Below are 15,212 nucleotides of genomic sequence, written 5' to 3' on the forward strand. Positions count from 1 at the left end.
GGTGAGCCGCCATGTTGCGGCGCTGAGCGCCATGCGGGGTGGCGGGGCGGCGGCGGCCGCCGGCGGCCTTCTCGTCCCGCGGGGGGCCCTGATCCTGCTCGGTAACGGGGCCGGGGCGGGTTTCTCCTCCTCCTCCGGGGGGCAGAGAGCTGCGGAGGGGCGGTGTGGGGCCGCCCCCGGCCGGGGCACGGCGCGGATGGGGGCTGCGGGGCTTGCTTTCCTCACCCTGCGCTCCGCTCCCGTGCCACTTTATTCCCCTCTCTGCTCGCTACACTTGAGATATCAACATTTCCAACGGGATTGTTTTTTCTTTGTCAATACTACTTTTTTTTTTTTTTTTTTTTGGCAGGACTAAAGCTAGCAGCTTGTGCTTCCTCAGCAGGCTGGCTGAATCAGTTTCTTCCCTTTAAAACTTCCTTACCTCCACGTCTAAAACTGTACGCTTTTGGGGGTATTTTCCAGATAAATACTTCTTGAGGCTCATTGCAGTCCCATAAAGAACAGGTTAGGGAAGTGATCTGCTTTGCTTTAATTTCATGATGGGGGTGGTGGTCGCTGCTGTGCTTCCCTCTTCAGCCTGGGGTTAAGCTGCCCATCCATCGGTATGATCGGGGCACCATCACTCCCGTGCCTCACAAATAACAACCACCTAATCCTTGTCTTTCGTGCTTGTTCCAAAAGGTATCTGCAATGCTTTGTCCCTGGATATTAAAGCCAGCTCTAAAGTGCGAGCTTTCGCTGGTGAAAAAGTACAGCTGACATGCACGTTCAAATCCAGTTCTCCCATCACTGAGAGTCTGACAGTGGACTGGACGTACCGACCCCTCACGGGTGGTCAGATGGAGACAGTAAGTGAAAGAGGGAATCTTTTTGTACTGAAGATTGACCAGGTCTCTGTGCACGTTGTGTGCTGATGGTATCTTTTCCCCGTTTGCCCTCCTGCTGCGCTTATTCCTCACTTTGAAGTGCGGGATTCTGCTTGTTTCCTTCTTTCCCATCAGTAATTGTTTTAGTGTCCTTTGGGCAAAAAGTATTCAACGTAAATGTGTACTAGCACAGAGGTGATTATGCAGACCTTTGGGTTTTGACATAAGCACTGCATTGTACACTACAGCTGTACATAGAATGACTGTAAAACATTTGAGTGGGAGTTTTCTTGAAGGCAGCTATGCCCTATTAATTCTGTGATGCAATCTACTCCTGATTTTACCTTGGAGTGGTAAAAACGTGTGCAATGACACTCTGAAGACAGTCATGATGACAGCCTCTGAGGTTTATGGGCTGCTACTTCTCTTGGCAGCAGCATTTTGAAATATAAGCATAAATACACAAATCAAAAAGGCGGCTGGAAGCCTCTCATTCAAGGCACAAACAGAAAATGTGTATCTTTACAGCTTACCAGTGACTAACACTTCCTGGAGAGTGTGAACTCATAGTGGTGTCCCTGTATCTGGGGTAAAAGGGAGCTGCCCTTATGAAATGTCTGTTAGGTCTTCACTAGTCGGGCAGGAAGTGCCAAAGTGCAGGAAGCAAATGCTGAAGAACTGCCGCGCTCTGTCTTGCGTGACACAAGGAACAGACTCAACTTCTCAGCCGCAGATTTCCAGAGGGGAACAAGCTTGTCAGAAGGGTGGTGATGACATATGTCAGTGCCGTGGCTGGTAGATAAAAGCTTTGGAGTTCTAATGAAATGGGACAGATTCAGAATTATCAGATAGGAACTTGGAGAGTCTCCTGTCTGCAAGCTATTCTTTCTGACTTGTTAATATGCCTTCCTTTATGTTTACAATACAAAAAGTAGTTTGGTTTCTTTGTAGAGTGTTTTACTAGAGCAATTATTGTCTTCCCCTTCTTTTAGATTTTTCATTATCAGTCTGTTGCCTACCCAACAACAGTGGGGAAGTTCAAAGACAGGATATCCTGGGTTGGGAACGTTGCCAAGGGTGATGCTTCCATCGCTATCCAAAGCCCTGTGATGAGTGACAATGGGACGTTCATCTGCAGTGTGAAGAATCCTCCAGATGTGTACCACAACATTCCCCAGACAGTGCTGATAGTTACAGAGAGGGGTAAGCCTCCATTTCATAGCGTTCTCACTTGTGTGATACTGCTGCATTGTAGCTTCATCAGAACCTTAAAAATCGGAGCATTGCACAGGAAATTGATTCCCTGGATTTCCATGTAAGAATTACAGCAGGAATTACCTCAGCCCTTCATTCTGTACTAAATACATAGAGAACCACTGAATTTACTGGGGGCAGGAAGGAATGGAGGAAGCTGTGCTGATAACAAATCAAAAATCCATCCTTGTTCAGGAATTCCAGTCTCCAAATCTTGTGTCAATAGAACAAGTGAGATTTTGGGGAAGTACTGGTCTAAAAATACTATCACACCACAAACTCTGATTCTTAGTAATACTTCATTTCCTTGTCTGCTCTGCGTGTGAGAACTACCCCAAATCTGAAGCTTGGACATGCTGACAAAGCTATGTCATCACCTGCCCACCTTTGGAGTTTTTTGCATATAAAAAAAACATCCTACTGTGCTGGGTAGGTAATAAGGGTCCTACAGATTCCAAGACAAGTTGTTTAAAATTTACCAGCCCTGGGCTGTGTATGAAAAGGCTGTCAGTCCTTCCTGGGTGAACGTTTTCCTCAGAGACTTCAGAAAGCAGAATTTCACTACTGTTACAGCTGCTCTGTTCTTTATCTATCCCGCAGGCTTTTCCTTCCAGCTGACTTCAGCGGTGCTGCTGTCCATTTTAGTATTTCTCCCTTCCATCATTGTGGTCATTCTGATGTTGGTGAGGTTGGGAAGGAAATCTGGAGTGCTAAAGGAGAAAAAAAAATCGGGCTGCAAGAAATCTTCTATTGAAGTGTCTGATGAGTAAGTTCTGTCTGGAACCTAAAGCCTGTTTTTCCACCTTGGACAATGATTCCTCACTGTCCTTCATTTCATAGCTGTCAGCATCTGCAGGCTGGCCACTGAGATCTTCCTCTCTATGAGCATAATTTAGCTAGTGAGTAGAAACCTTTGGAAAATCCATGTTTTGGAGCATAAAGTAAGTGCAGTACAGCCCTTTTTCTGTCAACGGCGTGAAGCCATGGAACTGAAGCAGTTTAGGGTTAGGTAGTCTTTCACTTCTGCAGTCAGATTTATTTTGCTTAAATCAGCAAAAGATATTTTGCTTTTGTGGGCTTTATGGGTTGTGTTTTGGTATGAAAGATCAGTAGCAACAAAACAAACAGCATAATGCTATCTGGTTCCCTCACTGATGGCCTGAGCACAGCTGACAAGTCCTGAACAGGCTCTGGAGACTGGATTTCCATCTGAATTGGAGAGGATTGTGTGTTGCGAAGGGTCACCATGCTATTGTAGTGAGAGCAGTAAACTGCTGGAGTTACACCTGGTTTTGCAAAGAATTCATTCTCTGCTAAATTTTAGGACTGGACTTTTAATACAACGTTTTGATTTATTGTGGTAAGATTTTCCAGCCAAAAAGCAGCTCTTACATTCTTCATGGCACTTGTTATATGAAATGTCTGCCTTTGAAAAAAGAGACCTGACACTCTCAATTCTTTGGAGGCTTGTTATGCAGAGCCACAAGGCAGTGTGGGAGAAGTAGAATTCATAGTCCATAGGAAATATTAGTGTGTGGTGGTGGGGAAAAGTCCATCCTCATCCTATGTTTGTTCTCCAGGTCTGAACACACAGACACCTGCTCAGGAAGACTGAAAGCTTGGTGTTTGAACTGTGTGGTAAGTGAAAGTTGCTATTTTCATAAGTGGTTTTGTCAAGATCAGCGCTCAGAGGAGGTGCACGAGCAGCAACCAGAGGTGTTGATAATTTCTCTGGGCTTTGGAGAACAGTCCCAGTTGGCTATGCTTATGCTCCATGGTGATTTCCACATTTTGGCTATCGGGGATAAGAACTGCTGGTCAGGGTGCGTTACTGGCAGCGGGAGCTGTCCCGAGATCCCCCAAACTGACTTTTTTTTTTCTTTTGACTTTAAATGGAAGCTGACATTTCAAGACAAATATTAAGAATTTTAAGTGCTAACCGCTATACTGTGTAGCTTCTATAAAGGCTCTAGATAACCAGTTTGGGGTCTGGCAGGGCTATGGTGAGGTGTGGAGGCAGGAACATTTCTTTGCCCTGTTTCTGTGCAGATGGTAGCATGCTGCCTTCTGTCTTTCTTAGAGGTCTCCCTTCTTAGAACGCATTGGTCACAACAGAATCCTGCTGAACTCTTGTGGGTTTCGTGTTTGTTTTTGTGGGGTGTTCAGTTTGTTTGCTTCATGAAATGGGTGGTGTCCTCTAATTCTGTTCACTTGCTATACCCTAACAACAAGCCTCTGTTAATCTGATGCATTGTGCTGGAACTACTGAATGTTTGCCATCTGCTGTATTTATTTTGCAAAACATACGTCTGAGGTGTGTGTGCTGGCTTTAGCAGCCCCAACACTAAGTGTGACACATTCCAGAGTAAGCTCACTAATATGCCTGCTTGGAGAGTGGTTTTGGTTTTGAACCTGGTGTCCTACAGAGCAAACCTAGCACAGACGCAGCTTTACATCGTCTATACGCAGCCAGGAAGTATGTTAAGGAGGATTTAAACGTATTGCTTGATTCACTGTTGTAATGCCAGTGATTTTAAATGCAGTAAATGTGTGAGCTTTCAGACTGATGTGTGCTGGTTGTTTCTACACTTTAATAGGTATAGAATGAAGAATGAGCAAATATACGATTTATGTATGAAATATTTATAATTCTTCACAGCTGTAACGGAGCAGCAGTATTGGCAACGAGTTTTGAGAGACGCAGGAAGCAGAAAATGCTTTATTCAAAGGGGAGGGCTGCAAAGGGAGGTGGGAAGGCTGTTGCAAGTGACGTGCTGGGGAGCGGGGAGGTACCTTTGCTTCGGTGCAAATGGAGAGATTGGGAAAAGATGGGAGCTCAGATACAGTGAGACGTGCTAGTAGATGGAGATTGTGAAGGTTGAAAAATGTCTTCTCATCCTTTGAGAGCAGGCAAACTTGAACGTAGTTGTGGTGCTTTCATGTTGAGTAATTTGGCATTGGTTAGATACTTTGTTCTGATACTCATCTTAACAACTCTCTGAACACCATCTCGCTCGCTATAGGGAGTCTACTTTTTGAGGTTTCTGTAAAACACTTTCTCACGCTTAATACTTTACCAAATAGTTAAAATTGCAATGTTGATGAAAAATTGCTCATAATTAAGATTACTGCAAAATTGGTAAGATTTCCCATATAGGGCTTGTATGTTTGAGCATCTTGCAAGCTGAGAGCTGCAGAGCCTGGTTGTGAGGATGCCATCAAATCATTACTGTGGTTAGAACAATAGATGATGGGGATCTGAGAGTATAGGGCTGTTCAGAGCTGAAACACCCAACAGCTTGTGCTGCTCTGGATCTGCTCTGCAGGAGTTAGGGGTGCATTTTAAGAAGACATCTTTCTGCACTTTGTCTTTTGCTTAAGTTTTAGCTCCTACCTCTTTTAAAACAGATCACATGTGTTGATTATCCAGTGGCAATTTGTCTGTGTCTGTGGTAAGTCAAACAGACTTAGCTACAAGTGTTTATGTAACTACCAGTTCTAATTTGTTGAAGCACACCAGCAATTTGGAAAGCATTTATGCTCTTGTCTGAAGCCTAGCAGACTTAATTTTTTTTGTCAAATTCATTACTTGTTTCATGTCTTTGTACGTAGTCTCAATTTCTCTCTTCATACTCTCTCTTCAGGACACGGATGAGGAAGAGCCATACTGATGAGAGATCAAATTTATGGATAAAGAACAAAATTACAACGCTGAAAATCTTGGCTAGAAAATACAAAGGCTGCTGGGTAACCAATGCAGATTGAAGGACCCGTTCTCATCTTGGTATATCGGAATAATAATGCTGATGGGATAATTCACTCTTACCTATTTCAAAAATCATTATTTTGAGCTTCTTTCTAATTTATTGGGTGGCGGGGGGAATTCTCCTGAAACCTCCCTTCTCCAGTGCCTACAGAAACCTCGGTGCCTACAGCTGTGCAGCCTGTTTCCCACCAGCGGTCTGACAGTGTTTGTCTCTTAGTTTACTTTCTAATTTGTTTCCTCTGTGGTTGGTGATATCCCTCCTTTCCTGCACCCTTGAATTCAACCTGCCTGAAGAGCAGACTACTCCGGAGTGACACATCGGCTCTCTAAGGTCATCGTCAAGCACTGACAACGTATTCTTCTCATTTTCGTTACAACATAGTAGCAAAGGACTTAGAACAGCCTGACTGAGTTGGTATATGGCATCCTTTGTCTTGGAGCAAAGAGAACCTACTGGTTTTTAATTGTTTCTTGGCTTGATCTACCACTTAATTACAGGATCAACATTTTGTTCCTAGCGTCTTCTTACTTTAAGTTGCCATCTGCACAGCAGTGTTACCTTACGTTGTTGAGCTTTATCTTTTTACTTGAACAGCTGCATTACTGGGTACATCTCCTACTTGCAGACATGAAGCACAATTCACATACAACTTATTTTTTAAAATCAGAAATGCAAATGAGGACTCCGTGTCTGTGGAAATGTAACCCCATCTACCTCAAGTACTGACTCAAGGAATCGTGCCAAGGAATGTTCCGTGTTCAGAAGAACTGTCTTGTTCCTCCTCTCTTCTGGTGAAATGGTTCATTTTTGGGAAACAGTTAAACGTGTCAATACTGCCCTGTAAAAAAGAGCGTACGTTCTCTACCACCAACCTTGCCCAATAGCGTATAGCAGGGAGCAGTGGAATTCATAGAATTGTGTTCTTCACAGGAGAGGTGCTCCAGCCCTCTGATCATCTTCTGTGGCCCTCCTCCAACAGATCCACATCTTTCTTGTGCTGGGGGCTCCACAGTCTGGGTGCAGTACTCTGGGGGGCTCTCACAGCTCTGTTCTGACACCTAAAGAGCTGCTGGTTTTTGCTTCCTTTTGGTGTGTGGCATCGATCAAATTGTCTTCTTCCATACGTTACAAGTTTACTGGAGGCTTTTATGTGCCGTTGCCAATAAATTGCACTGCTTTATCCTGGACTTTATTTGGCTGAGTACAGGTGGATATAGTTGAACGTGTAAAACTGCCATCCTGTGTTCTTGCTTAGCTATAAAAACTGCCATGGGATGGTGGGAAACGGCGTACTGAGCCCCCCTTCAGCAGCTCAGTGCTGGCTGCTGATGGCAGGTGTGGAGTTCCTGCCTGCCAAGCAGGTTAGCTGTAGATCTGCTTCTTCAGATAAAGAAATTGATTGTTCTCCTGTCTACAATAAAGTAATATGTAAAAAGGTTGTGCTTTGTGATGACACCGTGTTTCTACAACTCGAACTATCCTGAGAAAGGATGTTGGTGGGATGTGCAGCCTAGAGGAAGTGGCTTTCTTGTTCCACTTTCAGCCCTAGTACATCAGACAGTTCCCCATGGAAATGAATAACTTCTTTTCCAGATGTGCCTTCCACTCTTTGCAAAGAGCGGGCTAAATCCTGGGCAAATCTTTCTGGTGCAAAGCGGAATGGCCACCTTGAAGCTAACTGTGTTCTGGATCATAAAGGGTTTTGAGCATGGATAAAATTTACCTCTCTTGCCCTTTGCTTGCTGAGAGAAAGTTTCTCTGTGTACCCCTGCTGCTGGGGTAGTGAACAGTGACTGCTGTGGTACTCCGTAGGAAAGGAAGGATGAAAATAAGCTTTCGGAGTGACTGAGGGGGGGGTGTAAGCAGATAGCAGCCTGTGCTGTGTGTCCTGCCTGTGTCTCAAAGTGGAGAAGCTGGCCATGATGGGAAAAGCATCCTGGCAGTGGCTCTGTAGGCAGTAAGATGCGTGCTTATCTCTGCCCCCGGACACTACTGGCAGTAATGCCCAGCAGAGCTGATGTTGCTTCCTGGCGATACCTCACCAGGACAAGACCCAGCCTGTGGGACTGACGAGGTGCTGCGCTGCTTGTTCTTCAACTGGATTCCCAAAGAGAAAGCCAGGAGGGAGCACAGGCTGTGAAAGGGTTGCTTGCCAAGGATTTCTTTGTTCTTGACTTCTCACATAACGACTGATGGCTCGGCCTGCTGTGGCAAAAGGAGTGGGACCCAGCCACGTCTGGACTGTCTTCTGAAGCTGTGTTCCCACCGTGTGCTCCCAGGCAAATGCATCTGCCATTCTGCTCGCCTCTCTAGCAGTACCTTCTGCCTTGTGATTTGTCAGTACCCTCGATGTAGTCCTCAACTTCCTCTTGCGACTTAAAAGTGACCACCAAACTGAACTTAAATAAGAGACACGAAACCAAAGGCTGTTAGGTTTTCCATATCTTGCACGCACAACATCAAGACCATTTAGCATCTGATTAATTCAGAGGCCCCAAATAAGTCACCGAAGAGCCCTTTGTGCAAGAGACAAGTTGACTGCCCCAAAACACACCGGGTGAGTAATTTTTTGCTCTAGTATTTACATGATTTTGTTTCTTTTTCCTGAAAAGATTAGGGAGACATAGAAGTACTCAGAATTCAGATCCTGAGTAGGGAGATGTGAAGGCAGTGTGGTACCTACGCCTTTCTTCTTCAATCCATTTAGTAAAGGCTGTGATCCTGCGGGGGGCTTTGGGTATGTCAGCGTTGTAATATATGTAACAGCCTGGGTTGTTGGGTGCTGCCTTCAGCTGGTGCACGCACAGGGAGAGCCTGCAAAAGCGTGTTCCAAGACAGGACCAGAATTTATTCTGAGAAATAGGGTAAGAAGTCCAGGAAGGATTTGATGGCGAATAGGAACCGGAGCTTCAGTAACTCGGTGACAGAAAACCTTTGAATTTCTGAGCGTACAAATCCTGCACGCAGGCTTCTGTGTGCTGAGGGATTTACAAAGCTCGGTGCAGTTTGAATTCCTGGGTTGGGGGTGGTCCTGGGGAAGCATATCTCTGGTGCAGTTCTAAGGCTTTCGGCAGCATTGCTGAGCAAATGAGGAGGAAAGTAGGCTGCTCGGGCCTGCTGCGCTGAGGCACAGTGCATGAGCTGAGCATGAGTCGTGCAGTGTTTGTAGGTCATGTGTGCACAAGTGCGGGTTATGCAGCAAATTGTGTCTTGGCAGAAATGCAAACAGCACAGTCAAACCACACAACTCTCTCCCCTCCACCTCCACAAAACCCAGCCCCCAAACAGGTCATGGGTTTTGCACGGCACATCTGAGAGAATTGCAGGAGGCTTGCTGCCACTTTTAGGGATTTTTTTTTCTGGAAGGGGAGGATGGTGACAAGCTGAGGTGGTTTTGCGTCCCTGACTGTAGGCAGCGATGCCATGTGCTGCCTGCAGAGACTTCGTGACTGTTTGACCCATGCAGCTAACTCGGGGCCTGCAATCCTGTCTGAGCCTGTAAAAGTGTTTCTGAGCTTCCTTCACTGAGAAAAATGTATTTAGAAAGAAAAAAGGAGGCAGGGAAACAAGTCTGGCCATGAAAAGAGACGGAAGGTTTAGCAGGGGATCAGCAGTGGCAGGGCGGAGGCGTTCGCTGCTCCCTGCTCGCTCTTGCTGATCCGTGTGCGCGGCTGTGCTGCTGCACGGGGCTGGCACGGCCCCCTCGCCGCCCCGCAGCCCCTGCCAGCCATTTGCATGCGGTGCTATTTTCACTCTCGGTTCCGTAGGGAGGGCAGGGGTTTAGGTGCTGCCTCCAGAAGCTTGGTGCCCCCAGCTGCAGGGCCGTGGCTGGGGCTTTCTGCTCCGCAGCACTGAAGGGAGCAGCGGATCTCGGGGTGGTAGGAGAAATGTCGGGTGTTCGCCTTACGTATTTCCTCTGACACCTCTGGATGGATTCTTGGGGCGAGCAGCTGGGACCCTTCCCAAATCCAAGCTTTAGTGAAGCTGGTATCTGGTCTAGAGGGCCTCTGGCTTTCATGGTGGAAGAAAAACGAGAGAAGCTAATGAGATTTCAGATATGATTCATCTCTTCTTGGTTTTATTCCTGCAGCAAGATGTGCCTGTATTGAAAAACGTACACGGGTAATGGCAGCCTAAGGTCAAACAGTTGCAAGTGCAGGCTCTCCAGGCTGGAGGGGTTTTCTCAGTAACTTTTTCCCCTTAACTATGTTTACCAGTTTTGAACAGGCTTAGCTTTGAATCACGGAGCAGAGACACAGCGAGCAGCAGGGTTCCGGCTCTTACCTGCCTGTGATCCATGCGTGAACACCGGCTGGCACGTTCCTCGGGCTGCAGGATGTCTGCATGGCATAGAAAGGAGGCACCAACTTGATATGGAGGGACACGCAGCATGTCAAACCGAGTACAGTAGCAAAATATGGCATTATTTGGGTAGACCCCGAAAGGTTCTAGCAGAACTTCTCACCATGTGCAGCGCCCTGGAGCAAGGAGGTTATTTCTAGGGCAGGGGGCTTGTGATTTTAGGATCCGTATTCAAACTTGTCTGAGTCTGTAGGAGAAAAAAACCATCCCATTGTTTTTTCAGCAGTTAACATCATGAAGATCTCAGTTGAGATGCTGGGGACTCGACCCCCAAACCACCGGAAAGATACATAAGATAGGGGAAATGCAAAGGTATTTCAGGCTGAGCCCTCCCCCAGTCTCTCTCTGCCTTCCTTTCTAGGGCTCGGAGCAGTCTCAAAGCAGACACATCTGACAGCTGTGCTTCACTGAATCGTAGGCTCCTAGCTGGGACGGTGGCTAACTCAGAAGCTGAACATCCAGGGGAGCAAAGATCGTGTCCAACTCTGAAGAAATAGAGGGTCTTGTACTAACCCTGGGGTCCAGCTCAGCTGCAAGCAGTTGGTGTCCTTCCCGAGGGGACTCTGGTGCATGTGTCACCTCTGCTGCTCCGCTTGGAATAAGATGAAGGTGATGCTGAGCCTGGCTCTGGTGCTGGCATTGCTGGGTAAGCTCTAAGTCCTTCTGGTGGCCTTATCTACCTGGCCTGCTTTCCTCTGCTGAAAGACCTCGTGTGTCCTCTCTTTCTGCTGTGAGAACCTCTTGGGACTTTGCAGGTACACAGGGCTGGGAACATTAGGCATAGCAGTAACTTCCCTGGTGTCTGTGTGCTGCGTGTTTCCTTCCTGCACAACTCCCAGATATATATGGGCTTGGAATTGCAACAGCATTCATCATCCCTGCGTGGAGGCCTGTATTTACTCTGAGGCTCCAAGGCTTTGGAAGAAGTAAAGCAGCTTTACCAAGCATAAGTACAGGGAAAGGTTTCCAAGCTATTGATTTTGGCTCTGCTCAAGGCAACTGGCTCGCTTGGTCTCTGCTGCTGGCAAATATTGCTCATATTTGGCTCCACAGCTGGTCAAGCCCCAAAGAAACTAGTTTGGGGAGCTGTAGCACTTTGCATTTATTATTTACAGGGCATCAGACAAGTACTTGGTGCTTTGCCAGGGCCCAGCCCTTGGTGGCTCGTGGAAGGACTGAACAGAGTGGCTCAGGCACCAGGTAAAACGTACCTGGTGTGTGGCTCCCAGCTGAACCAGCTCACCCAGTCCTGGGCAAACGAGTGGTAGAGACCCAGCTGCTCTTCTTGCTGCGTTCTGCTCTGTTTCTCTCTCTTGCAGCTGGTAGTGCTTCCCTCCTGCAGCATTGCCACAGCTCTGCTCTGCCCTGTCTTGCCAAGCAGGTGCCTCTCTGTTGCCATTTTCATCTCACAGACCTGGGGGCACGGAGGCTTTCTCAGGACAAACTTACGGTGCCTTTTCTGCCCTGCTTCTTTCCCATTCCTAACACATGTTTTGTGCTCCCCCCCACACCCCATGACAGCAACTTCTTCATGCTGCTTTTGTCAGCTCTGTGCTTTCTGATGTTCCTCTGTTTTGTTTTGGTCTGTTTTGGTTTGGTTTTCCACTGCCCCACTTCTCTAGAAACCCGTAGTGGTATTTATGTGGCCAGATGCATTCAAGCCGAGGCCAGGAGCCTTGTGAGCAAGAGGTAAGGAAGCCAAATGGGCAGGTTGTGAAAGGAGGAACTGAAATTCATGTGAAGGGGTTGAGTTGCCCCTGGCCTCTTGTAGATGAGAGTGGCACTGGTTCTCCCAGCCAGTGACTCACAGGAGCGGCCATGCAGGAGCTGCAGCCTTCGGCTCCGGCACGCAGAGGGCTGGGGTTGAGCGACGAGTTCTGAGCTGCCTTCCCCACTTCCCTTCGATGAGGCTTGTTGAGTGAGCGCAGCAGCCCTCGGTGTCTGGTGGCCGGGAGGATGTGCTGCCCCACATCCCAGGCACGCCAGAAGCAGGGGTCAGGGAGAGGCTTTGGCCGCAGGGAGAGGCTCCCTGCTGTGCTCCGGGCTGCTCAGTGCCGCTCGCCCCGCGTTTGTCTGGAGAGGAGACGCCTATGGGGACAGGCGGGCTGCACCCGGCTGTCCTCCCCGGCCTCATCCTGCTGTCCTTGTGCCTGGCAGAGAGATGCAGCGGCTCGGCTGGCTGGGTGTTCACACAGCCTCAGCTTCGAGCCAGCGCTGGGGACTCTGTCCTGCTGCAGTGCCTCCTCCGAGACGCGGCAGACGAGAGCTGGACGATGGTGAAGGTGGACTGGCTGCATGTGCCGGGAGCAGGCACGCAGAAGGTGGGTCAGGACCAGGGGGTTGGTGGGGGGCAGGCGGCAGGGAAGGGGGAGTGAAGCAGCCCTGCTGCTCTCGGGAGGCTTTGGGGAAGCTGCCTGGCCCCGGCTGCCACGGGAGGAAAGTTCCCCGGCTGCGTGCTGCGGGGGAACCCTGGCACTGGTGGCTGTGTCAGGGGCTTTCCAGGAGGGTGTGGGTGTGAGACGCGCTCTTGTGCTGTGTGGGGGGAGAGGGAGAGGCTGCAGCCCCTGCTGTGGAGCAGGGGACGGATGCAGGGCAGGGCCCTGTCCCCTGGGCTCTGTTCACCTGGAGCTCTGTGTGTCCCGGCAGGAGGAGATGGTGTTTTATTACTACAGCAACTGCAGCATCTCCGTGGGCCGCTACCGGGACCGGGTGCAGTGGCAGGGGGACATCTCCCGCTGGGACGGCTCCATCCAGCTGCAGGGCGTGCAGGTGAACGACAGCGGCAAGTACCTGTGTGAGATGCGGCTGCTGCAGCACAGCAGCATCTTCAAGAACCACACGGTGCTGCACATCAGCCCCATGGCACGGACAGGTACATGTCCCTTATGGCCTCCCCTCACTTTTCACCCTTCAGACCCCTCACAGAGGCTTCCAGAGCTGCCACCAGGGTTCTTACGTGGTAGTGCCCGATCCCTGCGGGTTCCAGCCCCTGCCTTGGTGTCTCCCCAGCAGGTCAAGGAGCAGCGAGTGCCCAGGGCTCTGCGGTCCTGGGAGACAGCGGGCTTTGGGCTGTGACTGTGGGCTGTGGCTCTGTGGCCGTGGTGCTGGCATTCCTGGCGGGACGCACCCTGAGGAAGAGGTACCGATATCAGCTTTGGGTTTATGGGGCTGAGCAGAGCACCTCCTTGTGTCCCTCCTGCAGAGTTCTCCCTGGCCAGGCACCACCCTGACCTGCTGGAGCCGCGGGGAAGCAGACGCCCCGCTGGGTGCCCCTGCCCCCGAAGCAGGCTGTGGGCTCCTGCTGCCCTCTAGTGTCACGCCGCCCTGCCCGGTCTCCCCTTTGCTCCCAAAGCTCCCGGGCTTTCTGCTGCCGGCAGAGCCTGCGCCCTTCTTGGTGGGGGGCAGCTTTGGGCATTTGGGGCACTGTGGGTCTGTGGGATGGGAGCGAAGTGTGATGAGCTCCCTGTGGGAGCCAGCCTCAGCTGGCAGCAGCAGGGGTGGCCTGGCCAAGGTGCATCTGAAGGGGTCCCAGTGTCCTAGGAGGGGGGGGACCAAGGACAGCAGGAGCAGGTGATGCGTCCTGCTGGAGGTGACACCAGTGTTGCTTTCCCTCAAGGTCTGCAGCCAACACAGCCCTGGAGAGGAGCAGAAAAGAGGACAGCAAGGACAAAGCCAAGGTGAGAGCTCAGGCAGAGCCAAGTGGGGGGGAGCACAGCTCTCCTGCCCTGCTGGGGGCTCCTGCACACCTGCTGGGTGCCAGAGAGAAGGGGAGGGATGGGGCAGCCAGCACTGTGAGGCAGGGGCTGAGGCTGTCCCCCCGTGAGGCCACCGAGGCTCCCTGCTGAGGCGACACCACTCGGTTTGGGACCCAGTTTGGGGCAGGCACTGATTCAGGGTGGGTTGGTGCTCCTGCAGCATTCCCTGGGGCTGGGGACGGGTTTGTCCTCCCACGGGATGGCTGCAGCTTGCCTCCTGAGCAGCCACGGCTGCGTGTCCTCAGGGTGCTCCTGACATGGGGTGGGTGCTGTGGGAATGAGTCCTGTGCTGGCTGATGGTGAGGTGCTGCGGCTGTTGGCACTGACCAAATGCGGGGTTGGAAGGCTCTCATCCTGCTCTCCCCTCACAGGAAGGGATTTACTGCTCAATGCCCGGAGCTGAGGCACCCAAGGCTGAACAGGACGCAAGGAAGAAGAAGAAAGCTGAGGAGACCTACATAACCATGGTGAGTGGGGAGCAGCTGCCCCAAACTGCAGCAGGCACGGGCAGGGGATTCCTGCAGCTGTAGGGTCTTTCCCCTCCGGTGTGGTCTTGCCTAGACCTGACCTTCCAGCAGCATCCCTCATCCCTGCCCACTCCAAAGGGGCCCTGATGCCTGCGAGGGGCTCACAGCCTGTCTCCTTGCAGCACCCCTCTTTCTTCCGTGAGAACGGCATCTACGTGGAGCTGGCCAGGAGGGTGATCCCGGCAGAGTGGATGGAAGAGGGCAGATGGGATGAGAGACCAAGCGAGGACCCCTACAGCAGACCACAGGAGGCCCTTCCCCGTCCCCCAGAGAGCGAGAAATAACCGTGCTGGGGGACGTAAGCTCCTTAACCAGCTGTGTGCTCAAGACATCTTTGTTCCTTTGGTGGGCCAGCGTGGTGCTGCTGTCAGCCCTTCCTCTAAGCAGTGTCGCTGCTTCGCTCTTATCTCCGTGCCGGAGCTGCTGCTGGGGCTCGTCCTGTCCCCGTTATCTGCAGCGGGACCCAGGGAGCTGTGTTGCTCCCTCCTGCTTCTCTCTGGAGGGGGACAGGAGGGCACAGCCTTCACTCTGCAGCTTTGATCCCAGCCCGTGCTGCTCCGGGACCAGAGATAATGAACTCCGAGGAGAGCCTGGTGGGGAAGGGAGGGGGAGAGGCAGCGGGGGCCGTGCCAGGGGTATCTTCTGAAAACAATAAAACTCAGCGAGGTCCAGGGGGATCTT

At 50.5% G+C, this 15,212-nt stretch overlaps 2 protein-coding genes across 6 annotated transcripts; both read left to right on the forward strand.

Annotated features, from left to right (window-relative positions):
• Positions 1-31: 31 nt before the first annotated feature.
• Positions 32-2,890, forward strand: MPZL3 (myelin protein zero like 3; the record flags this gene model as incomplete). Its single annotated transcript, XM_082778012.1, has 4 exons — positions 32-101; positions 682-848; positions 1,859-2,069; positions 2,721-2,890. The coding sequence occupies 4 exons, from the start codon at positions 32-34 to the stop codon at positions 2,888-2,890; spliced, it is 618 nt and encodes a 205-aa protein (XP_082634138.1).
• An 810-nt stretch (positions 2,891-3,700) lies between these two features.
• JAML (junction adhesion molecule like) lies at positions 3,701-15,156 on the forward strand. 5 transcript variants are annotated; one of them, XM_082777821.1, is made up of 10 exons: positions 3,701-3,758; positions 5,765-8,444; positions 10,105-10,561; positions 10,668-10,895; positions 12,407-12,570; positions 12,896-13,121; positions 13,259-13,388; positions 13,866-13,926; positions 14,376-14,471; positions 14,654-15,156. In XM_082777821.1, the coding sequence occupies exons 4-10, from the start codon at positions 10,820-10,822 to the stop codon at positions 14,813-14,815; spliced, it is 915 nt and encodes a 304-aa protein (XP_082633947.1). In that variant the 5' UTR covers positions 3,701-3,758; positions 5,765-8,444; positions 10,105-10,561; positions 10,668-10,819; the 3' UTR covers positions 14,816-15,156. The 5 variants fall into 5 exon arrangements, with proteins under 5 accessions (XP_082633947.1, XP_082633948.1, XP_082633946.1 ...); XM_082777822.1 differs by having other exon boundaries at positions 10,473-10,561; XM_082777820.1 differs by lacking the exon at positions 10,105-10,561 and having other exon boundaries at positions 10,611-10,895.
• The last annotated feature ends 56 nt before the right edge of the window (positions 15,157-15,212 follow it).

Source organism: Aythya marila, assembly GCF_965140915.1.
Source record: "Aythya marila genome assembly, chromosome: 23".
In the NCBI taxonomy this organism is placed as follows: Eukaryota; Metazoa; Chordata; class Aves; order Anseriformes; family Anatidae; genus Aythya; species Aythya marila.